The 22,700-nt window shown below is 42.1% G+C and overlaps 1 protein-coding gene across 3 annotated transcripts; it reads left to right on the top strand.

Moving 5' to 3' along the window:
• Positions 1-5,328: 5,328 nt before the first annotated feature.
• On the top strand, positions 5,329-16,646 carry LOC123430321 (monooxygenase 1-like). Of its 3 annotated transcripts, none has more exons than XM_045114189.1 (7): positions 5,329-5,406; positions 5,830-5,926; positions 6,010-6,156; positions 6,425-6,475; positions 15,381-15,546; positions 15,663-15,891; positions 16,013-16,646. In XM_045114189.1, the coding sequence occupies exons 2-7, from the start codon at positions 5,841-5,843 to the stop codon at positions 16,516-16,518; spliced, it is 1,185 nt and encodes a 394-aa protein (XP_044970124.1). In that variant the 5' UTR covers positions 5,329-5,406; positions 5,830-5,840; the 3' UTR covers positions 16,519-16,646. The 3 variants fall into 3 exon arrangements, with proteins under 3 accessions (XP_044970124.1, XP_044970122.1, XP_044970123.1); XM_045114187.1 differs by having other exon boundaries at positions 5,818-5,926; XM_045114188.1 differs by lacking the exon at positions 5,329-5,406 and having other exon boundaries at positions 5,446-5,926.
• The last annotated feature ends 6,054 nt before the right edge of the window (positions 16,647-22,700 follow it).

The raw sequence follows: 22,700 nt of genomic DNA, 5'->3' as shown, positions 1-22,700 counted from the left end.
TAAGTATGGCAGGTAGGTTTCAGAGTAATCCAGGAGTGGATCACTGGACGGCGGTCAAGAATATTCTGAAGTACTTGAAAAGGACTAAGGAAATGTTTCTCTTTTATGGAGGTGACAAAGAGCTCGTCGAAAGGGTTACGTCGACGCAAGTTTTGACACCGATCCGGATGACTCTAAGTCACAAACCGGATACGTATTTATTCTTAATGGGGGTGCGGTAAGCTGGTGCAGTTCCAAGCAGAGCGTCGTAGCAGATTCTACATGTGAAGCGGAGTACATGGTTGCCTCGGAGGCAGCAAAGGAGGGTGTCTGGGTGAAGCAGTTCATGACAGATCTTGGAGTTGTGCCGAGCGCACTAGATCCTTTAAATCTGTTATGTGACAACACTGGTGCCATTGCCTTAGCAAAGGAACCAAGGTTTCACAAGAAGACCAGACACATCAAACGACACTTCAACCTCATCCGCGACTACGTCGAAGGAGAGGACGTGAATATTTTCAAAGTGCACATGGATCTGAATACAGCAGACCCGCTGACTAAACCTCTTCCATGGGCAAAACATGATCAACACCAAAACTGTATGGGTGTTCGATTTATTACAATTTAAATCATATGTCGATGTGAGGACTAAATTATTGACTCTAGTGCAAGTGGGAGTCCGTTGGAAATATGCCCTAGAGGCAATGATAAATAGTTATTATTATATTTCCTGTTTAAAGATAATCGTTTATTATCCATGCTATAATTGTATTGAATGAAAACATAGATACATGTGTGGATACATAGACAAAACAAAGTCCCTAGCAAGCCTCTAGTTGGCTAGCCAGTTGATCAAGGATAGTCAAGGTTTTCTGACTATGTGCAAAGTGTTGTTGCTTGATAACTGGATCACATCATTAGGAGAATCATGTGATGGACTAGACCCAAACTATGAAGGTAGCATATTGATCGTGTTGTTTTATTGCTATAGTTTTCTGCGTGTCAAATATTTCTTCCTATGACCATGAGATCATATAATTCACTGGCACCGGAGGAATACCTTGTGTGCATCAAACGTCACAACGTAACTGAGTGACTATAAAGGTGCTCTACAGGTATCTCTGAAGGTGTCCGTTGAGTTAGTATGGATCAAGACTGGGATTTGTCACTCCGTGTGACGGAGAGGTATCTCGGGGCCCACTCGGTAATACAACATCACACACAAGCCTTGCAAGCAATGTGACTAAGTGTAAGTCACGGGATCTTGTATTATGGAACGAGTAAAGAGACTTGCCAGTAACGAGATTGAAATAGGTATGCGGATATCGACGATCAAATCTCGGGCAAGTAACATACCGAAGGACAAAGGGAATGACATACGAGATTATATGAATCCTTGACACTAAGGTTCAACCGATAAGATCTTTGGAGAATATGTAGGATCCAATATGGGCATCCAGGTCCCGCTATTGGATATTGACCGAGGAGTAACTTGGGGCATGTCTACATAGTTCTCGAACCCGCAGGGTCTGCACACTTAAGGTCGATGTTTTAGTATAATTGAGTTTTATGTGTGGTTACCGAATGTTGTTCGGAGTCCCGGATGAGATCACAGACGTCACGAGGGTTTCCGAAATGGTCGGGAAACGAAGATTGATATATAGGCTGACTTCATTTGGTTACCGGAAGGTTTTCGGGCATTACCGGGATTGTACCGGGAGTGACGAATGGGTTCCGGATGTTCACCGGGAGGGGGGCAAGCCACCCCGGGAAGCCCAAAGGCCCTAGGGGTGGCGCACCAGCCCTTAGTGGGCTGGTGGGACAGCCCAAGAGGGCCTATGCGCCAAGGAAAGAAAAAACCATAGAGAAAGAAAAAAAGGAAAGGTGGGAAGGAAGGGAAGGACTCCACTTTCCAATCCTAGTTGGACTAGGATTGGAGTAGGACTCCTCCTCCTCCCTAGACGGCGCACCCTTGAGGGCTTGACCCTCAAGGCAAGCCTCCTCCCCCTCCCTCCTATATATAGTGGTGATTTAGGGCTGATTTGAGACAACTTTTGCCATATGCAACTCAGATCTAGACACCATAGTTTTACCTCTAGATCGTATTTCTGCGGAGCACGAAATAAGCCCTACAGGAGTAGATCCTTCACCACCACCGAAGCGACGTCACGCTGCCGGAGAACTCATATACTTCTCCGTCTTGCTTGCTGGATCAAGAAGGCCGAGATCATCGTCGAGCTGTACGTGTGCTGAACGCGGAGGTGCCGTCCGTTCGGCACTAGATCGGAGCAGATCGCGGGACGGTTCGTGGAGAGGTTCGCGGGGCGGATCAAGGGACGTGAGGACGTTCCACTACATCAACCGCGTTTCTTAACGCTTTCTGCTGTGTGATCTACAAGGGTACGTAGATCCAAATCTCCTCTCGTAGATAGACATCACTATGATAGGTCTTCGTGTTCATAGGAATTTTTTTGTTTCCCATGCAACGTTCCTCAACAGCACGAGCATGCAAATACGGTCACATTTCGTGTACACGGGCGTATCAGGGGCCTGTGTGGCATGCCAGTGCGGCCAAGGCCCACTGCATGCCACTGTCACATGATAGGTTTGCACAAAAGCCATCGGATTTTTTATTTACGTATTGAGACCCTAAAATAAAATGGAAAACAAGGGACGAGGGTGGTGTTTCAAATCCATGACATGTCTCTAGTATGCTCGGATGCACAGCCACCAAACAGATGATAATTGATGCTTAGTATGCACGAATAGTCTATGCGTAGTATGAACATGTACTGAAAAATTGAAAAAAATCTAACAAGAGAAAATGAAGACTCACAGCTCGAACATGTTACCTCGTGGAGTGATGATCACTCTTAACTAAGAGTCCACCACACAACCACACCATATCATGTTGAGAATGAATAAACATTTTTTTGTTGTTGTTTCTTCTTCTTCTATGTAAGAAAACAACTTAAATTCTGGTGTTTGTGAGATTTAAAAAATATTCAAGCATTAAGGTGCGTTGTATTTGAAAATTTATTTACGTATTGTAAAAATATATTTGTTTAGTTAAAAATGTAAGTTGCGTTTTGAAAATGTTCACGTACTTAAAAAATATATAACATTTTCCAAATGTTTATAAAATTTTAAAAAATGTTTGTATAGTTCACAAAATATTTTATAGCATCCAAAATATATTTAATGTGTATTTGACAAAGTCTCAAAAACTTGTATTTGAGAAAGTGCTAATCACGTGTTTAAAATCTATTAAACATGTATCATTTTTTATAGATGTATAACTGAAACTGATAATGTGTATGAAAAAATAGACATCAAAACATATACTCCGTATTTAAAGTGAACACTGTATTTGGAAAATGTTGAATGTGTATAAAAATGTTTTTGACGTATACCTTTATCAAATACATGATTATCATTTTCCATATACATTTAAGTTTTTTTGGATGGTACAAAGTATCTCTTAAACTATGCAAACATTTTTGTATACCCTATATTTTTTTAAATGTTACATTTTTTTACACTCCGTGAGGTCACACGTTATAGCCGCGAGTCTCCGTGTTTTTTGTTAGGTTTTTTCTTTAATTTTTTGATATATGTCCATACGATATAAAGTATGTTCGTGCATCCTAAAATCAATCATTGTCGGTTCGATGGTTGTGCACCCGAGCATACTAACATCACGTCATGGTTTCGAAACACCACCCTCATTCCTTGTTTTCCTTTTCATTTTAGGATCTTAATACACAAATAAAAAATTAAAAGAGCTTTTTTGTGAATCTACCATGCAACAACGGCTGACAACGGGCCATACCTATGCTGGCATGCCACACATGCCACGGATACGCACATATACGCGAAATATGATCATATTTGCACGCTCGTGCAAGTTTGATGAAAAAAAAACACGTATTTATAAATTTGTGCACCAAACTGACTGTCACCTGCAAGTTTTATGACTACCGGTGTCTTTACCTTTATTCTATCTAGATCGTATCTTTTCTGACCACCACTTTGTTTGAGGATCAACTTTGTACTATATTTTTTACATTATGATGCTTTTATCAACCTTGAAGATGAGCAACCCAAACGTGTCTCAGCGGAACCGCAGGCTGGATCTGTTAGTGATCAAGTGTCTGTTTGTGACAGAAAATGTTAGGTGCAATTGCCAGATACACGTCCTATCTACCAACTCCGTATATATACACTTATCAATTAGCATGCATCTTAGATCTCGATATCTCCCAGACCCCCTCCATGTCTATTATTATTGTTTACCTAAACAGATAAAGTAAAGTCATGTACTTCGTACTTACCGAGAACTTGGATTTCAAATTTAAAGGTCAACGTAGAGGCTGAGCTTCAAAAGCAATTTTCGATGTCCAAACATATTCGTACTATTCTCGGGGAAAGTTAGATCAAAACTTATATCGATAGATCACCATAATAGCTTGGCAAGTGGGCAGCGAACAAATAGATGCTCCAACGGTCCCTCGTTACCGCAAAAGCAGTCTGCATCCTGGTTGTAATGGTTAGTATCATATACTAGTATCATGTATATGATACTAATGTATGATACTACCACATTTGTAATGCATATTATCATATGTTACTTCCTCCGTCTCGGTGCATTAGGTATCTTAAAAGACGCGCTGCAAACTAGGCACAGAGAGATTGGATAGAAGAAGAAACTGAATTACAAAGGAAGCCAATCACATTATTGCTTTCTTAATTAAAAATGTGCTATTAATTAGGAGACCTCTTCAAAATCAAAAAAAATGCCGCATAAGTTACAAGCATTGGTCCTTCAATTAATAGATGGAGTCTAATTAATATACATGCAACTAGTACTATTGTAATGTGCCTTAGTGTTTTGAAATTATTTTATTTTCGTAAGATTGCTAATGCACCGAGACGGAGGAAGTAGTATCATAAGGTAGTTTATTTATTTTCATGCAAGACACATAATAATACATCATTTAATATGATACGATGTCATAATATGATACTCAACTCTCTCTTTCTTCATTTAATTTTATGCCAGCTCATTAAAATTAATTAGTGATAAACCTAACATAGTTGACATGCATGATACTAGCTATGATACTCCCGACAGCCTAAAACATCAAATCCAACGTGCATGCCCATGCTCTCTACACTTTAAAATTTAAAATTCAGGTTATATCTTTCTTAGAAAAAAGATATAGAGTACAGCAAGACGAGGGGGATCTGACCTGCGCGTGGAAGCCGGGGGTGGCCAGTGGCCTGGTTAAGTGTGTATTTTTACCGGAGCTGGGGAGAGGAAGGCGCGCGGCGGGCCACCCGAGAGATAGAGATAGAGATAGAGATAGAGATAGAGATAGAGAGAGAGCAGCCGGGACCTCGGCCAGAGAGAGCAGCTTTCCTTCGGTTAGTATTATTGTCGACTTGTACTGTACTGCTTAGTTCGAGCCATTTGGCTTTGATGATTAGAAATAAAAAATCCAAGTAAGCTATTGAATTTGTAGTCTGTTCTTGGGTTCGCAATAGTGGAGAAACGCTGTTGCCTCGTTCTGGCTTTGGCACTGCATTCAACCAAAATGGGCCATTAGTTGGTTAAGATTGGTAGCTTTGTGTAAGTAGCGGAATCCTTTGAGATGACAGCAACCTATGGTCACAGGCTCACAGCGGTCGATCCGTAGTTGACCCCATCAGGGGTTCAAGGAAGCATGCAATTTTCCCCATTTTTGCATCATTCACAGCTAGTCTGAAGCTGTGCTGCACTACAGAATGTCCACTGCCCACCTACGAACTCCATTAATTTTCTTGATTCGCCTGAAGCTTGTATGGCAGTGAGGAAGGAGATGGCAACCGGAGAAGAGGAGCTTCACGGCGTTCTAATCGTCGGCGGCGGAATCTGTGGCCTTGCAACTGCGCTTGCTCTTCACATGTATGGTCCTTTTACACAGCGAGTTCAATTAGAAAATAGTGTTGTACTGTATTTCAGTAGCTTAGCCGAAAATGTCAATGCAGAAAAGGCATAGACAGCCTTGTTCTCGAGAAGGCTGAGAGCTTGAGGGCGACAGGGGCAGGAATCAGCATAAAAGTCAATGGATGGCGTGCGCTTGAGCAACTGAAGGTTAGCGAGGAGCTGCGGAAACTGGCCGTAAATCTTACTGGGTATGTCTGAGCCTTGATTGCGTTTGCTTCTTGCTGTTGCTATAAACTTTTAACTAGCTAGGAACCAACTCACCATTTATGGGAGACAGACAATGGCCGTGCTTGACAGGTCACAGGTACAATGCTGTCGAGCAGAATTTATGTTTCTAAGCTACTATGGTTTTGTGTCACGAGGCCGGGGTCGCAACCTCCTTTCCAAAAAGGGCAAAAGAAGCTAATTCTTGTTCTGTTGTTTTCATGCTGATAACTCTGGTTTTTGCTGCTGTAGAATGGATAGGAAGGACATTCATGATGACAGGGTGAAGAAGGTATCATACAGGTGAGTACATATATGATGAATTAGATTCTAAAAAAAGAGACTATATTTTGCTTAGCCAGCACCTAGTCATCAGCATGGCATTTGCACGGGGTATCACGTTGATGCACACAGTTGGGCCGTAAAAATGGACCGATCCTCATCTCACACAGATAGTGCAATTCATTTTGCAAATTCTCTTTGGTAATGAAGATATTGACAATATGTTAGTTTAGTAACATAGGCTCACTAAAGAACGAAATCCATTTCTGAGTTCAGACTTATCTGCACCCTGTTGAATAAAAAAATCAAAATAAATACTAAAAAGATTCAAAAAAGTCTAATTTTTTTTGGATAATAGAGAATTTGATGCGTGAGGTTCGCTCCAAATTTTATACAATTTAAACATCTGAGCAGCTCTCGATAAAAAGACAAATTCAGGATCTTTAAAAAAGTTTAGTGTACATGCATCATTTTGATTCGATTTGTCTTTTTTACCAAGAGCTGCTCATATGTTCAAATTTTACAAAAATTCAAACGGACCTCACGCATCAAATTTTATATCATCAATTTTTTTTACATTTTTAATTTTTTTTTAGTATTTTTTTATTTTTTTACTAAACGGGTGCACATGAGCCTCGGCACCGAAACGCCGCACTCCGCACTCCATTAAAGAATGCATTTTCTTTCTCAAGCAACCGGCAAAAGCTCTAACTTTTTATACAGAAAATTGGCTGAAACCGGTACAATGAGCCACACAAAGGCGATCTCCGGAGCCCCGCTCCGACATCCACACCAATCCTGAATCCGCACACATGACAAACCATCGATGGTGCTACCCAAGCGGTCAACTCAGGCGTCGTGCATCACAGAAGCGATCTCGAGAGCCATTGTTTCGGCTTCAACATTAGCCTCGAGATCGCACACCAGACTACCCACAATAACACTCCATGAGAACACGAGGCATTGAGTACTGAGAGAAGGTTGGGCCTTCAAAATGTTTTTCCTATGCATCACTTAGAATTTATGGTTATGTTAGATGAGTGTCAGCTCTATGATGTTTCGATCCCATCACATGGGTTGCTATCGCGACTCACGGGGTGATTCCTTGTCGCCACATCTTCAGCCTCCTCCCCCTACATTCTCCTCCCTTCCCTCCACCGTTGACGGTCCTCGACCTACATGTGGTGGCGACATAGCACTCTTCCACCTCTGTCTCCCTCTTTGATGCTCTCTCTTTGGCGACTTCCACCTCTCTCGCGGTAGAGTCTTGGCAAGCCCATCATGGCGGCCGAGTTAGGGTGACTCTCTTGGGAAGGTCCCACAGGGTTGTCCCATGTGGCATTGTGTGTTTCGGTTGGTAATTGGTGTGACATGCTACAATGGGTTGGTGGGAAGCTACAGACCTACACTCGCCCACGCCCGCTGATGCTTTGCCAAATCCGGCGATTGGACTCCTACCTATCGTCAGAGTCTGTAACACTTTCATATTTGGACAAGTTTAATACAATGTTGCATGCCTTGGGTGTTGGCGTCTGCCTCTACTTAGAGGTCGAATGTAGAAGGTGGTGGAGAAGCGCCATTGTGGTAGTCGGGCTGGTTTGCACTCTTGCGGTCGGTTGCCCAGTGGGTAGCTGGAGATGGTGGCTTCGGTTCAAAAGTTGGTTCATCTAATTTCCGATTAATCTCTAATCCCCAGCTCACTAAGACACTAACGATAAGCGATATCCTCAACATTGGTTTGGATGGATACTGATTCTTTGGTGTGCCGAGGCTAGCTCCATTTCCCAGTTAATTTCCACGTTAATTATTTGGCGAGAAGCGGGCGACCGTTTACCCTGCCAAAACTCTGGTGCACCCGCAATTAGTAGGGCTCGCTCCAGCAGCATGCAAACAGGCCCGTGATGATGATGTTTGTGGATGTTGTTTCCCTACTTGTAGGCGTTTTCCAAATGTTCTACCTCCCTACTTCTTCCAGCACCTCCTCTCGTAGTTTTCTTCGCTGGTTCGCCATGTGTGATTTTCACTCCGTTCTTATTTTCGACTACATTGACTTACTGTGATGGATTTTCCTGGCTTCATTTAGACGATTGTTTTCTGATTTGGCGTTGTTTCCCGAACCCATGGGTGTTGGGGTTGTGTCATTCCAAGGTAGCTTCCTATGCTTGTTTCTCATGGCATGTGCCATTGTTGGTGATTGGTTGGTATTGAGTTCGACCTTCATGATTGGGGGATGCGACACTCGCCAAAGCCTTCCATGTAAAGATGTCGGTGACGAGGGCGTCATCGGACACTGCTTCCCTCCTTGGAGGTGCTGCCTCTGTTGTCCATCCTTCAAACAACGACTATTAATGTGCCTCTAAACCTAGTGGTTGTGTGTGCACCGTTGGCGTCCATATGTTATACAAGTTTATTTACGGAAAAAGTCTTTCGTCTCGTTTTATAGATAAAGCAACATACATAAGTTGCACACACACATTCGAACCCTCCTAGGGATTCTAGCTATACAAGAGAGCTCCAACCAGCTAAACAAGGTACTAAAAGAAGGATCAAGTGAGGCCAAGGTAAGCACGTAAAGGAGCTTGCTTGATTCTGGCAATCATCACATGTCTTCCCGAAGCGTCTCGATACACCTCACCAAGAGGACCAACGTTCTCAATGCGCAAACCTTGTGACAAGCGATAGATGATAACACTAGATTGAATGAGGAGGGGTAGAATAGACAAAGCCTCCAATGAGAAGAATATCATCCGCAACCGTCAATGGCATGAACTTGGTCATGCAAGACATTCGTCGATACCCCAACCTCCCACCCCACGTACCATCCTAGACAACTATCAATCATACCCAATAGACACTGGCAAACGGATGAAACCACCAACGACCTTCTGTTCGATCCTAGCAAATCCCCTGATAGCCTCGCACACCAAAAGCCATCCGTATAAAAGAAGCCAAAGGCACATTGGGGTAAACCGTCGGCGTGAGGAAGGCCACAGAGCGAACCTTTGTATCGTTGCACACACAAGAACACCAGTTAAGGGTTATCGAGAAAGTGGAGTCATAGAGGCGAAGATATCACCTGATCTAGAGAGGATGGGTGCGGAACCAACGCCTCCAACTATAAGGAGAAGAACAATGTCCGTAGACATCATTTTTGCCTGCATCGGCCAAGGCCTTGCACGGGTTTTGAATGTGAGCCATCCTTCCTAGACACCGCATCAAGATCATGAACGTGGAGGAAGAGCGCAAAGCTGCCCAACCCAAAAGAAAAAGTTGACACATGACCCTACTCGCGACCACCTTGTTGAACACCGATGCAAGCGATACGAGCCTTGCGCCTCATAGTCCCAGGCTGACACGGACGACCAACCCTCTATTGGACCATCATCGAATGCGCACAACATCTGGTTGGGCCTAGTTCTGCCCCCTAAGAAACGTAAAAGGGGGCCAACTGGGCTTCAAGCACCTACGGGGTTGCACTCAAGTGACCCCACAAGCTCGAGAGAAGAAATAACTAGATGTCCAGATACGTCGCTGATATGGTTACAACTGCCGGAGTCACTGTCATTGCCCAGGTATAGCACCCCGACCTCCGAAAGCCACACCCACAGCAAAAGCACACATAAACCCACTTCAGGCCCACATCGAAGCTCACACTCGCTAGTCAAGCCACATCTAGGTATAACTATGCATCACTTGTAGCCATCGTAAAAGTTGGTATCGCCTATAGAGGTGTGTCCCTCACCTTATAAGTTGGGTCAATCCGCTAACAACCTTGCTAGTAGAACCTTCTTGCTAATAGACCATGCTTTAAATTCATGATTCATGAAAATTATTAAAAAAACAAATTTGGAAAATATTCATGAATTTGAATTTTTTTCACAAATTTGAAAAAACTCAAGAGTTCAAAAAAAATCATGAATTTGAAAATATTGAAATTTCAAGAAAACACATGAATTGTAAAATGTTGGCGAATTTTAAAAATCTAATGAATTTTTAAAAATTTCATGGATAGAAAATAGTTCAAAACATTATTCAAAAACCATTCTTCGCAAATTTAAAAAAAAAATCTTGAATATAAATGATTTATCTTTTAAAAATAAAAATAAAAATTGACAAATCTTTGCAAATTCAAAAACTTCACATGTTTGAAAAAAGTTTGCGAATTTAAAATTGTTTAAAAAATTAAAAAATTATGAAAATTGAAAATGTTAAAAAAAATCACATTTTAAAAGAAGGAAACCAAAAATTAAATAAAGAACAACTAAAAAGGTAGAAAACATAAAGAAAAATATCAATGAAAAGCTTCGAGAAACATCATAAAATAGGTTTGTGAAATCACATGAGTAAAAACAAACCACAGTTATCGAGCCACACCCAAATCGGCGGCTAAAAGCTTTAAAAGAAAACCGGCGGAGCCTCCACCCACATCGAGGGGTATTGGCGCGCAACCATATTAGACTCTCCGAAACAATGTTCTGCCACAGACTTCCTGAAATCTCCCAACATTTCTTGACAATCTTGTAAAATAGGAGCAGCGACCATCAAGTGTCCTTCATTATTATCCATCCGCACATTGTGTAAAGGACTAAAAACAAAAAAATGTACGTTCCCTTATTGGGCCGCAGCATGTGTCGCATTGGCAAGCGCTCGCTACCGCTCGCATAAGGCAATACAAGCGGGCGCCCTTGTGTCTCTCATTCTGTGATATATAAAATAATGTGAGCAAAATTTGGTTGGTTGGGTACAAGCCAGTTCGGCCGGCCAGGCGTGCGAGAAACAACAACCTTGTTTTCTATTTTCTCTTTATCACATTTTTTTATTTTTCATATTTTTTACTATTATTTATACATCCAAATACTCTAGATTAATCTATATTAAAAAAATTCAAAAAATGTTGGAAAATAATTTAAATAATAATAACTGTATATAGAGAAAATGTTTATCATGTATATTAAAAATGTATAAGAAAAATCAGAATGTGTATGATATAATTTTATCATATATTTAAAAAAATGTTAAATGTGTATGTAAACAAATCTTGAACACTTATTAAGAAACTGATGAAACAAATTTGGTCATGTATATAAAACCGTTAATCAAGCATCTGAAATTTTTTCCAACCAGTATTTAAAAAATTTCAATGTACATAAAAAATGATGACCATATAAAAAACAATTATGAAAAAAATTGATCATGTATATAAAAATGTCAGTCAAGCATTTCGAAACATGTTGAACAAGTATTTGAATTGTTTTAATTAAGAATTTGTAAAGTTTGAAATGCCTTTAGAAAATAAGTTGACCATATGACCAAAAAATGTTAACATTACATATAGAAAATATTAATCAAGCATTTGAAAAATGTTAAAATGTGCATAAAAGCAATGTTCACCGTGTATTAGAAAATGTCAGTCTTATATTTAAAAAATGTTAATCAAACATGTGAAAAATACGAAATAAAAGTGTGTATAGGAAAATTTTAACCATGTATTAAAAAGGTTAAACTTGTATTTAAAAATGTTAATGAAGAATTTAAAAATTGTTTAAAATGTGTATAGAGAAAATGTTGAGTATGTATTAAAAATATTAAATTTGTAATTAAACAATGTTAAATTTATATTATAAAATTGTTGCTAACATATAGAAAAAATTTAGAACGAAAACCAAAATAAACATAGAAACCGAAAACTTAAACCTAAAAAGGAACCAAAGGAAATAAAAAATACAACGGAGAAACAAATGCAAAAGGAAAGAAAAACAGAAACACTAGAGAAGAAAAGAGAAATAAACAGATGGAAAGGAAAAAACATTGTAAAGCAAGAAATTTTAAAATCATATTTGAAATTAAATTTATATTTGAAAAAATTTAAGTGTGTATAGGAAAATGTGAAATAAAATCCACCATAAAGTAATGAAAAGCTAAACTAAACTAAAAAGAAATAATAAATATAAAATTAGATCCAAAGAAACGAATGAAAAAAAGAATGAAAATAGTGAAAACTGGTAAACAAACAAGGAAAAACGACAAAACTGTTGGAAAGCAAGAAAGAAATGAAAAAAAGTAAAAAAGAAAAGAAAAAACTAAAAATCAAGAAATAAAAATAAAACCAAAGAAAAAGATAGATAAAATAAAGAGAATAAAAAGACTGTAAGAACAAATAAAAGAAACGAAGAAAACTTGATGGAAAAAGAAAAAGAACAAAACATAACAAAAATTGGAAAAACCAATGATAAATCGGCTCTTTTAGTTTCAACTAGGACGTGTCCTAGTTTGTACCACGAATTTGACGCTGGATCAGTAGCAAGCATTATTGAGACTTAGCGGAGACCCTTGATCGAATCCTGGGGCTCCCTGTTTCATTCCGCCTACTTTTAAAGGCAGGAGGGTCGCTAATGGGCCAACCCAGTTGCTTGTGGAGTAGTCTAGCGATACATAGCATTTTCGGCCACAACCTTCCTAACTGGCCTAACGTCACGAGCGCCATGGTCGACGTCCCCGGAGCCTCCACCCTCATGTCCCATAGCAACGCTCACCAGCCCACCTTCGGCTCTCCGAGTAGCCAAACCTGAAGTATCAAGTGTGCCTGCAAAGCGCCACACAGTCATCATCCGAGCCAACACGAGCTGAGCCGGCTAGCTCCGATGACAAGAGGGGGGTGGAAGGGGAAGTAGGCGATGTCGTTTAGGGTTTTCTCGTCGAGGTGTGCGACGCCATGCTAGTTGATTTATCGAGTTCGTGGTGGATTTAGATGTATCCCTAGAAGACGTGGTATCATCGGGAGGTGTTTTTTGGCTTGTAGATGTAGATACACTTTATATATATATATATATATATATATATATATATATATATACATATATATATATATACATATATATATATATACATGTGCACAGCGGAAGATTCTATGTTTGCACACAAAATTTCGCAAAGAAAAAACATTTTTTATGGCATGTATAAAAAAGATAAGGAAATGTCCCGTGAATAGTTTTTTCTAGAGAAGGAGGATCACCCGAGCCTCTGCATCTGAGCGATGCATGCAACCATTTTTTTTTTCACAAAAGACCTTACAAAGAAATACATCAATAAGTCTGAAGCCACCGTCTAGATGACAACTGTGTTACTCCTATCCATCTGATGAAGGGATGCTGATAGTCCATGCCTGGTACCACATACCTCACAGACAATCCTAACATCTAAGACCTGAGGCAACAACCAAGCCACTTGCCGGGTATGGGGCACCCACCGATCCAGCCTGCTCTCAGAGGCCGCCCCGCTAACTGCCACGACTTCATCCTCAGAGCTATAGTGACACATCATCCTTGCGTGGTCTAGCTGCCGTCAACGCCACCACAGCGTCCAACGACACCACCCCCCTGCACGCGAACTGTTGAGCACGTTGGGATTGTCGCCGGTACACCTCAGCCCCATGACGCCAAGTACCACCAGCCGACACAGCTTGAAGTCTCTGGAAGATCTGTCGTGCGTAGCACCTGCCGACTAGGCATGACAAAGCGTAGCACCTGTCAGCCAGGCATGCTTGACATCTCCATCGAAGCTTCGTGCAAGACGAAGCCACCTCCTGCCTCACCACCAGCACTACTCCACAAACGATGCTCCCACGAGAGAAACGCCACCGCAGTGCTGTCATTGTCCGATCTGGAAGACCAAATCCTAGGGTTTCCCCCAGAGCAGTACGAGTGGGTCGACATAAGTCACGCAACGATGCCTTCATCAAGGCAACGACGTAGAACGCCGCCATCGCTCGCCGTCGGCTCGGTTTTCATACTCGCAGCCAGTACTGGATCACAGACCCGGAGATCTGAACACCCAGCCTCAGGCCGACCACCTCTGACGGAAGAGATGACCACCACCGTCGGTCGCATCGATCAAAACATATCTGATCGGATGTGCTGCTGACGAGACCACCATGCCCTCCACGCCGACGTTGTCGATCTGAAGGCAGTTTGCGCGTCACTACAGCCTAGGTGGCCGCCGCCGCCGTTGCCCGAAAAGGCCGACCGCTGCGCCTGCATCCCACGCCCCCGTTCGTTACTGGGCCGCCCGCTGCGCCTAGCCGCCGTCGTCCAAGGACGGGCCGGCCACCCGCCACCTGCCGCAGCCATCCGCCGCCCCAATCCGGAGACGCATGAGAGAGGAGATCCCCTGCCACCGCCGTCGGCTCTTGGGCTTAGCCCGGTGGCGTCCCCCGGCGGCGGCGAAGGGAGTGGAGGAGGGAGGGTAAAAATGGAAAGAATTTCAATTCCTAGCCTCTCCACCAACTAGGAATGCATACAATCATATTAATATGAGAGATAAAGATGGTCTCGTGAATAGTTATATTCAAGCATCAAAAATTATCTTTTTTACACAAACGGCAAAAATGTCCTTTTCATCAAAACTTTATGCACGAATGTACGATGCCCAGATGTACATGCGGACATTTTTCTTGACTTTTTTAACCTTTTAAAAGGTGTATTTAGACTATGAATACATCTACACCTATGAGGCAAAATGAATTTCCCGTATCATCGCCAGAAACAAGCTAACTTCTTTTCTCTTGGTGCTTAGCTTTGCTTATCTTATCTAGCTCTTTAATTTATATACGTCCTTCTAACGCATGGTTATGAGATTCTCTTGTAAAAATGGTATTCTCAGCAGCGTTGAGTTATCGTGTGTGTTCTTGTATTGCTCGGGAGTTGATGATTTTGTTAATTTAAAGCCGAGTTTTTCTTCCAAAAGAGTGTCACTCGATAAGACAGCTCATGGATGTACATTCGGCCATCTTTCTTAGGACTAATGTATGAATTTCTTTTGTATTAACAAGGAGGGAATGAATAGAGTGTCGAATTACTAAGGATTGTTTCTGACATTGGTAATCGAACTACTACTTTGTGTCTGAATGTTTATTTGGCTTCAACTGTAAGAGTGAATGCCGGTGCTTGAAAAGAAGCGACCTTGTGGAAACACTGGCCAGACATTTACCAGGAGGATGTATCCGCTTCGGATGCCAGGTTGAAGCAATTTCTCTTGACGCCGTTACCCGCTGTCCAATCGTCTCAACCAGCGATGGCTCAACTATCAGAGCAAAGGTACCTACTACTCCTCTGGACGCTAGCAACGTGATGACGAGTCAAGTAGTGAAAAGCAAACACACGAATATTTTCAGAAACACATCATTTGCGCTATGAACTTATGATATCAACAGGTGGTGATTGGTTGCGATGGAGCAAACTCAGTGGTGGCCAAGTTCTTGGGCCTGAAGCCGACGAGATCCCTGCCTATGTGGGCAGCACGGGCCATGACTACCATTCCAGAAGGGCACAGCTTCAGGAACCGCTTTCTGAACTTGGTCTCAGAGGGTATAAGCTTTCGGCTCGTACCCATGGATGACAAAACCGTGTACTTCGCTGCAATCCAGCGCCGACCTCCCAAAGGTACGACGACGGCAGAAATTAAGATACTATAATAGTTTTCTTAAGAAGAAAATCAAGATAGTTGTCACAAATAGGAGTAGTAGTTACTCTACTCATCTCTTGCGATGTTTTCGGGTTTCAGAGCGCACCAACATCAGGGATCCTGCGCTCATCCGGCACGCGGCACTGCAGGCAATGCAGGGTTACCCTGAGGACGTCCTCGACGTGGTGCGAAGCTGCGACCTGTCAACCATGAGCCTGGCGCAGATCTGCTACCGGCCGCCGTGGCACCTGGTGTTCCAGCCGTTCCAGGAGGGCACGGTGACTGTCGCCGGCGACGCCATGCACGCCATGGGGCCTTTCATCGGGCAGGGTGGCTCGTCAAGCCTGGAGGACGCCATCGTGATCGCCCGGCGCTTGGCCCAGACGAAGTCCGACGACGGCGCCAAGGGCATCGAGAAGGCACTCGTGTCATACGTGAAGGAGAGGAGGGTGAGGATCCTTAGGCTCTCCGTGCAGGCGTTCCTCAACGGACAACTCATTGTCGCGACTTCCAAGCTCATGAAGGTGTTGATCAGAGCTGCCCTGGCGGTTCTCTTCGCAGGGAATTCAGACAGGCACAGCGACTTCGACTGTGGTTCTCTCTAGCTAGTAGTACAATTGTGAGACACATCATTCAGACAAGTTTACACGAAACAGTTTCCATTCGTTTGCACTCTCTTCAATACTATGTTTTACTACAGATTACTTTGATACGCGTGAAAATTGTAGTAGCATATTTATCTGGTGCAAAGTCAGCGGCGGGCCGTTAACTTCAGATATATTTGGTCATATGTTCCTTTACAGCGTGGATGTTGTCAAGTGCTTCTCACACACGCAGGGCATGCATTCGTGCTCATACACACGCACACGTCACATGTGTGCATGCATAGGAACACTGCGTGCGGCGCGCTCTAGCAGTTGCGATTCGCATGATTGACTTTGTGCACCGTTAACCATTAAACAACTTTGATCTTCTTCAACGCGAATCCACTTTAATCACTTGATAAGGAAGCTAATCCTTTTTAGTAGCATTATTATATTATTAGGGGAGTTGGTCTACCGTCCATACTCTTAATATTCAGATATGACCTACAAATTCGATATGCAGCGCATACTGATATCATGATCAACTGAAATACTTCTGCCTACTTGGAGACCTTAATATATTTTTTCGTTTTTTTTGAATGAAACTTAATATATTTTTCGTATTTTCGAAAAAATAATAGCTAGATGTCATGGAGCTCGGTAGCCAAATCGATGCTCTCCGTAGAGTACCACATATTGAGGTTGTCTTTTTACTGTCCTTATTATGCCGGCCGCTCTCTGACAGCTCGCCTCAAGTGTTTTCCATTTTGACTGCCTCACATACTACTACCATGGCCCTTCAGTAGTTTCACTCATCACATGGATGTTCTTTTTCAACCGCCAGCACCCAGACCCAAACAGTACAACTGACCAACAGCGCATTCCTGAATGCATGAACTGAGATGTGGTACACTGGCAAGGTTAAAATAATGGAGGCTGGAGGCACAAGCTTCCATGGCATGCAAGTACTTGTGTTTCACCACACAAACACACACGTACACCTGCAGATTACCAGGAGCAGCAAGCAATCAGCCGATGGCGGGCGGCTGCAGCAGAAACTAGGCTCCTAGGTAAGAATCAGAGTCGGTTAATTGCTGTAATTTGCAGACCACTCCTAGTCCTAGTCCTACGTGCGTGCGTGCGTACGTGAACACCTCTACTAATCATTTGCTCGACTGTTCCCCACTCAAAGCGCGCGCCTCTCGTTCCTCTCCGCGCGAATTCTGGGGGTCCTCTGTTGGTGGTTTCTTCTGCGCCACACAAGATCGGGCGACTCGCCCGCGTCCGCACGAGCCCCTCATCGGGAGCCTCGCCGTGGAGGCGCGTCACGGTGATGGCCGGGCGGGGCTGGACGTGGATCTCACTCAAGGTGCACGCCCCCATGGAGGAGAACGACGACTCACCGCAGTTCTTGGCTATATCTCTCAGTAGATAGCCTACCCCTCACATGGGACTCGATTCGCTTATATCATTATTCTCTGACCAATCAGACCAATGATCCTTAATCCCGTGACTGTCATGACACTGTTTAAGTGCAGATTATCTTTGTCCTTTCCAAGTAAATATGTGAATTTTAACTAAACCAACTGTAAACTGATCAACTGATCAGGACTAGATGATTGCAAAACACGAACGCTTGACTTGAGAAAGTCTCATGCATGCTGAAGTTTTACTGACGCATGACTGGAATCTATGCGCTCTTTCGTAGTACTACGGCTGCATGATGCATTGATGCATGCATGCATGCAGTGCCGTACACATGTACGTGCATGAGGTACTAGAATTCTTAGTTTACAGCCTGTGGATGCATGTCAACTAATCCTTCCAATCTAATTAACCCTAGTTAAGGTTTCGGGAGAACTGTGCCTGCATGTGTGTGGCGCGCGATCCCTAGAGAGACTGGTTGTTTTGGGTGCTAGGAACGAAGTCTATGGGCCACATAGACATACTCCAGTTAGTAGCAACTCTGCCCCCTCAGTTGTAAATAACTCCAATAAAACCTTTCATGAACTGCATCGGATGCAGTACTCCTTCTCTATCTAAATACTTGTAGTTGGCAAAAACTAAATTAGTTCTTCCAACTATAAGTATTTAGATACAAAGCGAGTAGAAAACCCCTTGATTACTTAGCAGATTTTACTATAATAATATACTTAAATCCTTTGCTGTATTTTTTTTTTTGCGAGAATCCTTTTCCTGCAATTCATGCATGCCAGTTGCCACATACTGTGCTCCATAGCCAGGTCAAGGAGTTAAACAAGAACCCAATTCATTTATGATTCTTATTGGATCTTGTCATATCTACCTCTTTCCTAGTCCTAAAATCCTGTGCATGAGCATGTTCATGAAAATGATCCCACGATCCCTATCTCCTAGACGTAGTTAACAATACTGCTTTTTTAATTTACACACGGAAGTTCATAGAAATTAACAAATAGTCAGTTGCATGATTTTTTTTTTTTGTGTTTGAAAAATAAGAGTCATTCCAAGCTCTCAACACTGGATGCACCACTACTGAAAATTGGTGTTTTCCGAGTTCCACTGTCTTTGCCATGTTCCATTTCACAGTTGCGAGGTTTGTTGAGTATCACACTCGGTAAACAATGGGAGTCGGCAGCACTCTGTCTACTACCTTCGTCCAAGTGTATAAGGCATGCACGTAGTTCTAGGTTGTCAATTTAACTAGTTAAATATATATTATATGCGATAAAAATTACATATTCAGAAACTACATTCCCGTATGAATTTAATGGTATATTATTTATTATAAATAATACATATTTAAGTAGTTAAATTAACGACCTAGAACTACGCGCATGCCCTATACACTTGGACGGAGGGAGTAGGACTTTTGAAGAAAAAAGTACTTGTCAACAAGAAAACACTTGGCGTACATGCCTTTTGTCGAGATCCCGTAGGGTGGCACTTGTCAAGTAAGATGCCATGTGTCCCGGCCGTCTATGGTTGATGGCTCCATGACGGCAGGACCACTTTTGTCCAATGCCCCTAATGACAACTCGGCAAACATTTTTCATTATCCTTTTTAAAATTCTGAAAGTGTTTTTGTCAAGCCTTCTAACAAGCCTCTCAATAAAGGGTGCTCCCGGTTGCTAACACACGTGCCACCTTTTACCGAGTGTTGGGCTCCAGCTCTCAACAAAGGTCTATAGATGGTCCCATGCTCCCATCCGCTAACACGTGGTTCCTTTGCCAAGTGCTACACTCAGCAAAAATATTTTGTCCTAGTGTGACACTCGGCAATCAGATTTTTAAAATAATTTTGCAGCCAGCCCTGCAATAGCAAGGCACATATCACAATTCATTTGTTATTTCACACATACCATATCACATCATATAACAATTGACACATACATAACAAATTCAATAAAGTCACATGCATCACAAGTTCAATAATGTCACATGCATCACAAGTTCACTCTACCGGGAAAGGCTTCCGCCCCGTTTTATATATAAAACAACCACCACAAACAAGGTTCATACAAACAAACACACATAGAACACGAAAAACATACCACACCACACAAAGAGTACAAGGTTGTGTTGAAGTAACTTCTCAATAAGCCCAAAGAAAACACAATGAAGAACACAAAACGGATACGGAGGCCTCATCCCCCGCTCACGTCCCATGTTGTGGGCCGGTTCATTGTCACAAACGAGTTTACAAGTTCACTGCCTATCTCACAACCATAGGACACAAACATATTTGTCGACACAGCCTCATGGTTTTTGTGGCAGCGGTGGTGGAGGAGGAGGAGGAGGAGCGGTAGATGTCTAGGCCTCGTGATGGGAAAAAGGACTCTGCAGTTATTTTTCTTGGCATTGCAAGTAATATTGTTGGCGAGGAAAAGAAATAACCTTTACTTACTCATGGAAGTTCTTGTGCACCGCCCTGTTCAATCTCTTCAATTCCTCCCTTTGTCGTTCTTCTGTCAGCTCTGTGGCCCGTGTGTCTCTTTTTGCCTCCACATTGGTCTATATTATGTTATCGTAGTATCAGATATATGTTGCAATGCAAGGATGTAAAGACATGGGTATGTAAGGTACAAACCTATAGTCGTGCAATCTTAGACGCACTAGCCATTGAGTGACTTTGTGTGGACATGCTTAAGTTTGTGCTCTGCACCCGGATGTGACATAGCCTGGTATTCAAGGATGTGGAGATTGCACAATTGCTACTTGTGATAGTGTTGGGATTCTCCAAAGAGGAAGGGTGATGTAGTATAGTAGCACATAGCATTTCCCGTGGTTAATAACAAAGGTTTATCGAACCAATAGGAGAGCCACCCAAACAACATGAACGATAACTGCACACACACAAAGCAAATGTTTACGCCCAACAAAGGCAAGAGGGTTGTCAATACCCTAGTTCGCCAATTGCAAGGATTAAATCTGATAGTGATAGATAGATAAATAAAATGAAAAATAAGATAGCGAGCAATTGTAAATTTTTAGTATTAATGGAGAGTGGACCGGGGGGGGGCATAGGTTTAGTAGAGGCATCTTTCTCACAAGCATAACATTGGTGCGTAACCAAATTATTGTTGGGAATTTGACATAATAGTCATAGTTATTGATACATTCCAACGTATCTACTCTTCTAAACACTTTTTCTCTTGTTTTGGACTCTAATTTGCATGATTTGAATGAAACTAATCCAGATTGACGTTGTTTTTGCAGAACTACCATGGTGTTCTTTTTGTCTAAAAATAAAAGTTCTCGGATTGAGCTGAAAATTTATGGAGAATGTTTTTGGAATTAATAAAAAATACCGACATCAAGATCTACCAGAGGGGGACCACTCAGGAGCCACAAGCTTGGTGCCCCCTTGGATGCCCTCATGAGCTTGTGGGTCCCACAAGACTCCGGCTGCCCTAAATCCAACGCCATAAGTACCGTCCCGTGGAGAAAACATCAAGGAGAGACAGAGCTGGCGCCACCTCGTGTTCTTCCTTGGGAGGGCTGATCTGGAGGCTGTTTGGAGCTCCAGAGAGGGGGATTTGTCGTTGTCGTCATCACCAACCCCTCTTCATCAAAAGTTACATGTTGCTCACCACCGGGAGTGAGTAATTCCTTCGTAGGTTTGCCGGACGGTGATGGGGTTGGATTGGATTTGTCATGTAATCGAGTTATATTAATAGGACTTGATCCATAGTATCCACTATGTTATGAGATTGATGTTTCTATGACTTTGCTATGCTTAATGCTTGTCACTAGGGTCGGAGTGCCATGACTTTAGATCTGAACATATTTTGATTCTATGAATATGGGATTGTTCTGGATCCTATCTTGCAAGTTATATGCACCTATTATGTGTTGTGATCAGTAGATCCCAAAGTGATAGAAATTGGAATCATCTCCGGTGATGACTGTAGTATATGAGGAGTTCATGTATTTACCATGTGTTTATGCTTTGCTCCGGTTCTCTATTAAAAGGAGATCTTAATATCCCTTAGAATTCCTTATAGACCCCGCTACCATGGGAGGGTAGGACAAAAGATGGCATGTAAGTTCTTATTATAAGCACGTATGATTATATGCAGAATACATGCCTACATTGTATTAATGAATTGGAGCTAGTTATATGTCGCTCTAGGTTGTGACTGTTACATGATGAATGTCATGCAACATACTAATCCATCACTGATACAATGCCTACGTTTTTCTCATATCGATCTTGCTAAGTTACTACTGTTGATGTTGCTGTTACAAACATCACAATTGCTATTGTTATTGTTCTCATTACTATTTCCACTGTTACCGAACTAGCAAAACTACTCCCTCCGTTCCTAAATATAGGGTGTATTGTTTTTGGCACGGAAAATAAAGAACGCACTTGGAGGGAAAATTTCACAAGTTTTGACTGAGATTACACCTGACTAATTGACATCAGAAAATAAAGGAGCTTGCCTGATATAAGTAAATCTAATCAAATCCCTAAAACAAATATCCAAACGAGTGGTGCAACGCAATACAACATATTTTGGATTTTTTCTAAAAAATCTATACAACTTATATCAAGGAATGGAGGGAGTATCAAACTCGTGTGCTACTAAATATTTTTCTGCAGAAAGATATTCCAGGTGTGGTTGCATTGATAACTCAACTGCTAAGACTCATAAATATTCTTTGGATCCCCTTGTGTCGAGTTAATTGATTGGGGTCAGATATTAACCCCAAAAACT

Source organism: Hordeum vulgare, chromosome 2H (genome assembly GCF_904849725.1).
Source record: "Hordeum vulgare subsp. vulgare chromosome 2H, MorexV3_pseudomolecules_assembly, whole genome shotgun sequence".
In the NCBI taxonomy this organism is placed as follows: Eukaryota; Viridiplantae; Streptophyta; class Magnoliopsida; order Poales; family Poaceae; genus Hordeum; species Hordeum vulgare.
Note: the sequence above shows the minus strand (reverse complement) of the source record. Positions and strands in the feature narration are given on the sequence as shown.

Bases quoted from the DNA above. Each gene is read 5' to 3' on its own strand.
- LOC123430321 (XM_045114187.1), top strand. From the start codon at position 5,823: ATGGCAGTGAGGAAGGAGATGGCAACCGGAGAAGAGGAGCTTCACGGC. The intron at 6,157-6,424 runs GTATGTCTGAGC...TTGCTGCTGTAG, and splicing joins CTGGCCGTAAATCTTACTGG to AATGGATAGGAAGGACATTC. The intron at 15,892-16,012 runs GTACGACGACGG...TTCGGGTTTCAG, and splicing joins CCAGCGCCGACCTCCCAAAG to AGCGCACCAACATCAGGGAT.